General features: G+C 42.6%; 1 protein-coding gene across 5 annotated transcripts in view; it reads left to right on the top strand.

Annotated features, from left to right (window-relative positions):
* Positions 1-3299: 3299 nt before the first annotated feature.
* The window catches only part of TSGA10 (testis specific 10), a 44525-nt gene continuing 37025 nt past the window's right edge, over positions 3300-10799 (top strand). For 3 of the 5 annotated variants that reach the window (XM_081003824.1, XM_081003823.1, XM_081003825.1), the window contains exons 1-2: positions 3304-3776; positions 9687-9803. In XM_081003824.1, the coding sequence (XP_080859950.1) occupies positions 3717-3776; positions 9687-9803 (177 nt within the window). In that variant the 5' untranslated portion in view covers positions 3304-3716. Of the gene's footprint in view, positions 3777-9686; positions 9804-10799 lie in introns of all 5 variants that reach the window. The other 2 variants (XR_013985827.1, XM_081003822.1) reach the window with 2 other exon arrangements.

Raw genomic sequence — 10799 nt, 5'->3', positions numbered from 1 at the left:
TAACACAGCCCATTGTGTAAGTTGATAAGCAAGGTTATAAACATACTATAGTTGACAATGGGATGTAGACTCAGTTGCCTGTGAGAATAGAGTACATCACACTAAATGTACTTCTTGTCTTCCATACAATTTTGGATGAGGCTCTAGGGTATGAATGGAACCTCATTATATTTTACCTGAAGCATCACATATCCAAGGCAAAGTTACCTTTGGTATCTCTCTGTAATTTCAGCTCTGGGCTTCTCACATTGTATAGTAATCCTGGGATGGTGAACCACAATCCTGGAGGCAGAGGCATCTTGCCCATAGAGGCAAGTGGCATGAGGCACCAGGACGCCAAGTACTGGAGGGCCCCAGGGAAGAGGCAGAGGCTGGACACGGCGCCTCCCGGCATCAGCTGACTGCCGTCGCTCGCCTTCACCATGCTGTGCTGAAGCAGCACTGTCCCCGGAGCCTCCACCTGCCATGGCCACCGTCAAGGAGTTTGGCTGTATTGCCTTTAAGGCATGGCAGCCATACAATTTCATAATTTTATACTATTGTGATCTCCTTGTATCATCTGAATATTTAGTAAGTAAAATACTATTCTATGCCTAAGTTGGTCTTGGTATTTTCAGAAACAAGCCACTCTGGGCGGCTTCCAACCAAATATTAAAATACAGTAATACATCAAACACTAAAAGCTTCCCTAAACAGGGCTGCCTTCAGATGTCTTCTAAAAGTCTGGTAGTTGTTGTTCTCTTTGACATCTGGTGGGAGGGTGTTCCAACAGGGCGGGTGCCACTACTGAAAAGGCCCTCTGCCTGGTTCCCTGTAACCTCGCTTCTCGCAGTGAGGGAACCGCCAGAAGGCCCTTGGTGCTGGACCTCAGTGTCCAGGTAGAACGATGGGGGTGGAGACGCTCCTTCAGATATACTGGACGGAGGCCACTTAGGGCTTTAAAGGTCAGCACCAACACTTTGAATTGTGCTTGGAAACGTACTGGGAGCCAATGTAGGTCTTTCAAGACCAGTGTTATGTGGTCTTGGCGGCCGCTCCCAGTCACCATCTAGCTGCCGCATATATATAAATAAATACTACTATTCATATACTATAATATCCAGCAACTCAGTCAATTGTTTTCACTGAAAGAAGGCATCAGTTTATCGCTTTGTTAGTATCATTTTAATTATTTGCTTAGATGACCACTTTGTTTGTTTCCACATTCTATAGCACAACTATAGACTATCCTTATTTCTGTCATGAAATGAGCCAATTATCACGTTCTTGTTAACACCCCCCCCCCCGTTGTATCACTCTTTGTGAAGTGCTTCTTTAAGGAGGATAATTTCCCCTCAATTCAGCTGATACCTTTTATCTACAAAGCATGTTGCTATTCTCCTATATGTTTCTAGAATCTGTTAGCTGCTCTACAGATGAAAACCAACTTTTGATTATCTGAATCCATGTATAAAACATGTTGTTTAGTATATATTTGATATCACTTCACCTCTCAGCCTGTAAGATACTATGTCTATAAAATGTTACTTAATTTATAAAAATATTTAAAAGTACAAAACTATGTCCATAGTATTGCTGTTTAATGTGCCTTGAAATTACACATTACTGTGCAATGTGACATGAAATCCAGCCTCTATTTGTGAGGTAAATGCCACAGAGCACCTCATTTTTTTATTGTATCTGAGAGCAGTAAGAGCAAACTGTAATTGCTACTAACCTGTCAGAGATAAGCATCAAGAATGCAAGATAACTTGGGGGCGTTATGGAAACAGAGTTAATCTATTTTCTCCATTATTTCATGAGCAGATTGCTGGTACTCGAAGCCAATCCCCAATGAGCATGTTCTCTCTAAACTGAGTTATATGTTTATATGAGATACTTTGTGTTGACTAGCAGCAAGGAGAGTCTCCTGGATACAAATTCCCTCTGCTAAAACCTACAGGATGTGGAAAGGCATGAAGCATATTTCTCATCTTCCTTCAGCCAACTGTTCTGCAGAACCCAAGAAGGAACTTTAATGATTTTAAAGTGCTTATTATTTACCAGTAAGTGGGATCCACAACAAAATGTTGCAGGATGGAATTCTCCTCTACAGCTGTCCATCTAATTGGGTGTGCCTTCTGCTGGAACTCTGCTGCCCCTTTCCCTCAGTTTTCTGTTTCCATCCACCTGCCAATATGCTGAGCATGATAGTAAGTCCTCATTAGGCTCAGGGGAGGGGTTGCCACCCTTAAGTTTTTTCTTTTCTTAAAAGTTGTTCTTTTTATGTGTATTTGCAAACCTGTTGGTTACCTAAAGCGTGCTAATACCTCCCTCTTGTTTGTGGGTGGTGCTGTTTTGGCTGCATCAAGAGAGTGGCACTTGGATAAATGAGTCTACTGTTAAGAAAGTCACCTGAAGCAGTGGCGTAGCGTGGGTTGTCAGCAAGGCAAGTAATTTGCGCCCCCTAACCCGTGGATTTTAGCACTTGAGCAGATAGCTGCGAGTGCGAGCGCGCCCCCCCCCAGATGTTGCGCCCGGTGCGGCCGGCCCCCCTGCACCCCCCACGCTACGCCACTGACCTGAACGAAATGTTGCAGTGCTGTATTGGCTGAAAAAACAAAAGTTATAATCATAGAGAAGACTCCTTATTCCAACCCGAGTCTTAATTCATGTGCATTAAAAAAAAAGTGCACCCAAGTTTGCTTTTACAGTACCTTCCTCTTTGTGCATAGGTGCTGCCATTTTGGTTACATTGTGACAGGCACACAGGCAGCCCTAAAGTTCAGAGATAACATATAAACTGATAGTGGCATCTTTGGAAACCACCCTAAATCTTGCGCTGTCTCTGCGTGTCCTTAATTTCCCTGAAATAATAATTAAAAAAAAGAAATACTAAGGGCTAAAGAAAAAATAATAGCAGACATAGGGCACTAGGGCTCGTGCGACATCCCTGCGAGCCCTAGTGGCAGTGCCCAAGAACCTGTCCCCCCCCCACCCCACCCCTCCTACGCCCCCGCGATAGAACTGTAGGCGCCTCACGCCCTTCCTTCCAACAAGGCGGTCCCCCCCCCACCTCCCGGCGCCCGCGCGAACGCCGCGCGGCGTTTGGGGCGCGAGCAGCGGTTGACGCGGCCGGACGGAGTGCGCCGCGCGCGGGGGCGCCAGATGAAGGGGGCGGGGTTAACAAGAGGAGCGCGCCCCTTGCCCGGTTTTGTCTAACAGGTAGAGAGAGAGCCGGAGGGGAGGGGGGAGCGTCGCGGCGCCGTTGCCAAGGAGACGCCGCGAGGGGCCAGGGAGGGACGTTCATTGTGCCAAGCGGGTGGGGGAGTTAACAAGCGCTCAGGGCGTCCTGAGGAGAATAATCAGAGGGGGTCTTGAGAGAGACGCGGACATTAACTCCCCACCCCCACCCCCACCCCGGCAATTATTAGTTATTTTTTTGCTGTGGGGGCGGGCATGACAGCTGCCTGGCTGTCACACACCCCTTCCTCACTAGGTGAACCCGCCCGTCACGCGCCCCACGCCGCGCGGCCGTTGAGGTGAAGCAGGAGGCGGGGGATTGTTGCCTCCGAGGCGTCGTCGCTTACGCTGGCCGCTCATTGGTCCGCCGGGATTGAGAGGGAAAAGGAGGCGAAGGAGCGGGCGAGGCTGAGGAAGCTGAGTGGAGGAGCGACCGAGTGAGAGAGAGAGAGTGGGGGGAAAGGCAGGAATATTAGCTTAGTTTAGCTGCCGTCATGAGCTCTAGGAAATACCCCGGGCCCGGGCGCAGGAGGAGAAGAGAAATTCTTTCCAAGGTACAGAGAGCGTACATGGTACATGGGCGTAGCCGGGGGGGGGGAGAGAGAAAGGCAGCTGCTTCCCCCCCCCCAAAATAACATTTTTTTTAAAAAAGTAGAAATTGTAGAAAGATTTTGATAGATTTTTCTCAGCGCTTTGGGGCGTGGGGTCAAAAGAAAGTAATTTAAAAACCGAGCTCCGTCGGTTAGAGAGCATGGCGCTGGATCATGCCAAAGTTTCATGGGTTCGATCCCTGTATGGGACTGGGCAGCCGCCTATTCCTGCATTGCAGGTGGGTGGACCCTCAGGGGGACCCTTCCAACTCTGCAAATCCCATAATCATACCATACATTTGATTATGGAATCTGCTAGGCAGAGCCGAACGGATGATGAGGGCAGGTGGGTTGTCCTGCCCCAACGCCAACATAAATCATGGCTACGGCCATGGCCACCAAGGAAATAGGAAGACACCCCAGTTGCATGCCAGGCAGGCTGCAGAGAAATGAGGTTTTATGTAGGTGCGCTCACGGCGGCTAAGTCTGAGCAGTTGTGTTTGCTTGAAGGAGGTGGTGGTGTCTTTTACTTGTAAGCATGGGTAGCTGCAATCCTGAAAAACCCACACTGTGGAATAGATGGGTTTTCAGCTGTCCACTGCACACCCGCAAAAAAGGTTGCAGAGTAGAATGAAAGAAAATCCACAAGCCCAGTATGCCCCTAGTATTATCTATGGGAAATACATCAGCCATTTCCTCTCCTTCCCTTAGGGTTATTTCTAAAGTTATATTTTAAATATATAAAATAAAAGTTTAAGAAGTTTCTGGTGTAGCAGCTACCCCTGAGTGTGCCTAGCCGTTAAGTCCTCAACCAAAACAAACTCTACTGTCATGGTGACCGCTAGCCTTACATGGTGTCAAGTAGGCATGGCTTGACACCTCCAGGTGCCTTTTTGCTTTTGCACAGAATTAATCCAGAGTCAGTTTCATTCAGCAAACCTACTAAGCATGTAACTGTGATCGCAAATACAAGGGGGAGAATTCCAGTTTATTTTAGAAAGCAGATGCTTCCTTCTCTTAACACTAAATCATCTAGCTCAGTAAACATATAATCATGGAGAGCATATATAAGTGATAGGTGTTTATCTGGTATTTTTAAAATATTCCTTTAAACACAAAATTTACTGAAATTCTAGCATTGCTTTTTCAAAGTCATTATCAGACTTTTATGTTTTACTAGAAAAATCAGTGTGAATAAGCTTTGAGTTCTGTGATTTTGTTTTAAAGGTGTGTGTTAATATAAAAAGGGGAGTGTATGAGATTGGGATTCAGCACTATTTGCTGAGGCTTTCCAGTGTATGATTGCCTGCCCTTTAGATTTGATAGTCATCTTCAAATATCTAAAGGGCTATCAGAGGATGGATCAAGCTTGTTTTCTCCTGCTCTGGAGGCTAGGACCTGAACCAATGAATTCAGGTTACAAGAAGAGATTCCAACTAAACATCAGGAAGAACTTCCAGGCAGTAAGAGCTCTTCAACAGTGGAATGGACTCCCTTAGGAGGTTGTGAACTCTCCTTCATTGGAGGTTTTTAAGGAGAGGTTGGATGACCATCAGTCATGTATGATCTAGTTGAGATTCCAGCATTGCAGGGGGTTAGACTAGATGGGGACCCTTTCAGCTCTACCTATGATTCTATATAGGATTCTATATAAGGCTTCTCTGCTACTGAAAATGTTGGTGCTTGCTATTATTGTAGTACAAGTAGATTAAAAATAAAAACCTTGTGAACATTGGCATGGCCGGGGGGGGGGGGCTGCTGCCTCCCAATCAAGTAAATAAATAAAATTACTTAACTAAAAATAAAATTGTAGAAGGATTTTGACAGATTTTCTGAGCATTTGTGGTCAAAAGAAAGTAATTTAAAACAACAGCTGTTGAGACATTTTATTCTGAATCTGTTAGACAGAGTCATATGGAGAATAATGACAGGTGAGTGTCATATGGAGAATAATGACAGGTGGGTGTCCTGCCTCTATTAACATAAATCTGAGCTACACCCATGCTTGTGAACTGTTATAGAAGTAGGACTAAGCTCAACATTTAAGATGGCCCTAGTTATTAATTCCCAATGTACACATTGGGGAGATTAATTCAGTGGTACTTACTTCCCAGTAAACATAGGATTTGGTTGCCTAGGCATTACCCTAACAAGGGATGTGGGTGGTGCTGTGGTATAAACCACTGAGCCTCTGGGGCTTGCTGATCAGAAGGTCGGCGGTTTGAATCCCCGCAACGGGGTGAGCTCCCGTTGCTCCACTAGTGCAAGCAGAAGCAGTATAGTCATGCTGACCATGTGACCGGAAAGCTGTCTGTGGACAAACGCCAGCTCCCTCGGCCTTTGAGTGAGATGAGCACCACAACCCCATTGTCGCCTTTGACTGGACTTAACCATCCAGGGGTCCTTTACAGTTACCTTTTACCTAACAAGTCTTTTTAAAAAATGTAATCTGCTATTAATAAATAATAAGTCACTTACCAGACAATTTACAATATTTTTATCCACGTTTATCCAAGCTTTCAAAAGCTATAGAATACTTTTTCTGTTGTATAATGCAGTCATAAGCACATGTACTAGGGACTTATGCCCCATCAAGGAGGAGATCAGTAATCTCAGATCTTAACATGATATATTGTGGTAATTCATCTAATTAATGTCTAATTAATGTTACTTATCATTTATCATAAAACATATCTTTATAGATTGAAGTATTTTATGTATTATGAATAATGTCATCTTTAGGCACAGAGGAAATAAAAGCAGATATAATGGCAAAACTACTATGGGCACTTACATGGGAGTATCACAGATTCATAGGGCTGGAGGAGGCTTTATAGGCAATCTAGTCTATCCCCCTGCTTGATGCAGGAAATCCAGAGCTGCTTCATCCTGGAAATATGGTTGTCCAGCCTCTGCTTGAAGACCTCCAGCAAGAAGCAGCCAACCACCCCTGTAGGTAATTGGTTGCATTGTTTAACTGCTATTACCATCACAAATTTTCTCCTAGAAATCTTGTCTCAAGTCTCATATACGGTAAGCAACATGCATATGCCTAATTAATGTAGAAAGGGGTTAACACCATAGCACACGCATCCGCAAACTCGGTCCTTCAGCTGTTTTGGGACTACAGTTCCCATCATCCCTGACCACTGGTCCTGTTAGCTAGGGATGGTGTATGGAAAATTCTGGCTGATGTATGGAAAAGCACATGTACCGAACCTTTGAAGAGTTTGTAAGTAAACCAGTTTTTAACTTACCAAATGTGTGGTGTTTTCCTTTGCTGGGAGAAGAGGGAAATATTGAAATTCACTTGGAAGGACATATTTTAAGGGTATGACAGCCTCTATAGTTCCATGCTTCACTTTGCTTCATATTTTGTGGCTTTAAATCTCCTTGCATTGTCTCACAAAGAGTAGTTGCTCCAAACTCGGATCTTGGCATCCAGGATTTGCACCAACAAATTTAACTTAAGCCTTTTAGATCTAGTCCTAATCTCTGGGACAAAAGAAAACAGGGTGCTCCAGACTTGGGTGATTTATTAGCACCCAATTATTGCTATACTGCTGTAGCTTGTAAATGGAATAGCAACTCTGTTTCCAGACTTCAGGAATCAAAATAACATTCTGTAGCCAGGTGGCCAGTCCCCTTTCACCCAGTCCCAGATGTTAGGGGTGGGGATATTATATTGGACCATATGAGTGGAAAGTTTTAAATAATTCCTCTCCCTCGTTTTGCTCCTAATTATTATTGCCTTGCCCCAATTTGGGGTGGGGGTGGGGGAAAGGATAAGATATAGTAAATGCAACACTATGTGGAAAGGAAGGGTTAAAGTAGACTCTCAGGGAGGACAGATGGACCATAGAGAAGGAAATGCCTAGAGCAATCTATCTAGGTTATAACTGAGCCTGCAAACCATTGTACAATAGTCCATCTAAACCTGAGGAAATTATACAGCTGTCCCTTTGTGTTTTTTAAAAAAGTTGGATTTTCTGAGCTTTGAAGAAAATGAGAGCTGATCAGGGAGCAGAATGCTTTGTTCACAACATTATACAGATGCCCTGTAAAAAGTGAGTGAATGAAGTGTGGTTATTCCACAATAAATATCCAGAGTGGAAGCAGCCCTGGCCTTTTCCTTATTTTTTCTTTTGGTAACATAGTTTTTATTCATTTTCATCTTTAAACTTTAATATGGTTGCATTGAGATATATGTTTATTTACATAAGAGCATATTATATGCATCAATTACATAAAAAAACTCAGATAAAAGTTTCTGAATGTATTAAAGTTGTGTCAAGGTGTATATACCAAAATTATTACAAATATTACATATATGAACTGATGTAAAGTATAAGTAAAATGTATTTTGTATCAGTAACAATTAGGATTTGTAGTAATCTATAGGAAGGAGGGACGCGGGTGGCGCTGTGGGTTAAACCACAGAGCCTAGGGCTTACCGACCAGAAGGTCGGCAGCTCGAATCCCCCAGACGACGGAGTGAGCTCCTGTTGCTTGGTCCCTGCTCCTGCCAACCTAGCAGTTCGAAAGCACATCAAAGTGCAAGTAGATAAATAGGTACCACTCCGGCGGGAAGGTAAACGGCGTTTCCTTGCGCTGCTCTGGTTTGCCAGAAGCGGCTTAGTCATGCTGGCCACATGACCCGGAAGCTCCCTCGGCCTATAGAGCGAGATGAGCGCCGCAACCCCAGAGTCGTCCGCGACTGGACCTAATGGTCAGGGGTCCCTTTACCTTTATAGGAAGGAGGGGAAGAAAATAGAATAAAATATGTATTTCATGCACACCACACTGTGCTCTAAACTATGGATACTGCTCTACCATATGCTTCATTATTTGTATAATTATTGTATAATTGTATAATTATTTGTATATTATTTGTATATTATTTGTATAATTTGTATAACCATCACACCAGACTGCATAAAATTGTCTTGTTTCTTTGGCCTCTTTGTACTTTTAATTTTTGTGTCAGTTTTTCCAGTAACGCTATTTGCCAAATTGCATTATACCATTGGTCCATAGTTAATAATTGCAGTGATTTCCATATCTTGGCAATAGCTGTTCTTGCAGCAGTTAATAGTTGTGTTGTGAGTTCTTTGTTTGTAATTTGCAATATATTGTGACAAGTTAATTGTGGTGTCCTGGAGACTGTCTGCCTTGCAATCAGAGATATTTCTGTAAATGCATTCTTTCTATAACTTCTATTTTTGGACACTCCCACCACATGTGCTGATATGTCCCTATAGTGGGACATCCTCTCCAACATATGGGAGAACCATTCGGTTTTATATAGGCTAGGCATCAAGGTATTAAGTACCAGTTGTACACCATTTTAAGGGCTGTTTCTCTGGATGTTGCCGATATGCATTTTTATGGCACTTTTGTCCACAATCTGTACCTTGCGTCTTCTTCAATTTCTAAACCCAAATTTAGTTCCCACCACCTCAAATTTTGCTGAGGAAAAAGTTGAACCTCTATAATAGATAGATTTCCACAAAGATATGAACCATTTTGTGAATATATTTTCTTTCACTGTTATTTTTCCATATTTCGTCTCCTGTCTTATGACTTCGTCTTTAACCTATAAATTTGTTGATGAACCATAAATGAGCACACTTTGACTGTGGTTTCCCAGCCAGCCCTGATCCCATCCAATTATATTGCCATCTAAGCCTGTTGAACGTAGTGGACTTTACTTTCAGTTAAATATATACGTACTGGTTTGGGCTTCAGCTATATTTACAATATAATACCTTATGACAATAACATTCAAAACTTGCATTTTTTCAGCCGAATGCAGAAATAGACTATCACAAAACAGGACTGTTCTTTAAACAGTTTTTGCTTCTTTCCCCCCAGAGGTTGACAACAAGAGAAGAGCTTGTGTTAGGTTGTCCATTTTCTGAAAGTGAGAGAGCTTCAAAATCAGAAGACAGCATTAGGAAAGACAAAATCATCCAACAACTGCAATCAGAGGTTCTGTCATATTTTTCTGAAATTTTGGCTATTTGTAACAACTAAACTAGACCATAAACATAACATTTTGCTGTGAAAAATGGATTTGTCCTCTTATTAGAAATGTTGGGACAAAATAATGGCATGGGATCAATGGTTACATTATAATGACTATATAATAGTAGTTAATCAACCTGTTGTGGCATTTTACCATGACAATATCCGTGTGTACTAATGGGCCTTCCCAATGCAAAACCCTATAGGTTTAGCTCATTTGTTTACTGGAGGTATATGGAGAGTAATTACAGTACTTAGCTGCATCAGAACTACTTGGCTTTTATCAGTCTTGATTCAGACCTGACAAAACTAGGTTGATGGATTCTTTAGAAATGGATGAATATTGTGTTTGCCAGATTTGATATCATTTCATTGATCAGAAGAGCATATGCTGATCACAAGACTATTCATTAGCTGCAAAGGGCAAACATAATCCATATTCCTTTTATATAGCATATAACAAATATTTATTGAATACATAAATTGTTTGGACTGTGGCAGGAATCCACCCAGCACTCATGGGAAAATGTGGCATGATCTCTTAGAGTTATCAAATGAAACTTTAACGCATGGCATGATAAAAGTCTGTAATTTTATCAGGACAAGTTACTTGTAGTTTACTGTTGTAGCAATTGTTTTCTCAAAATTTATCTTCTGTACTATGAAAATAAATAAAAACAGTATTTAAAAAAAGACTGCTCATTTGCTTAAAGGCTACAATATTAGCAGCGGCAGTAGGCAGAAGATTATTGAATTAAAGTGTATTTTATAGGGCTGGTTTGCATGACATGCTAAGCCAAACTTGATTTTAGTGAGACATGTGAGCATGCTGGTTTTGGGGTGGGGGCTTGCAGCTGCTTTGTTCCCCCCTGATCTTTTTTGCTGCCATGCTGCACTTAAGTAAGCCATAATTTGACTTACCATGTCCAAACCAGGGCTCATAGTTAAGCTTTCTCTTCA

This window comes from Podarcis pityusensis (assembly GCF_964106645.2).
Source record: "Podarcis pityusensis genome assembly, chromosome: 4".
Classification (NCBI taxonomy): Eukaryota; Metazoa; Chordata; class Lepidosauria; order Squamata; family Lacertidae; genus Podarcis; species Podarcis pityusensis.
The sequence above is the reverse complement of the archived record's forward strand: the minus strand, read 5'-3'. Positions and strand labels throughout refer to the sequence as shown.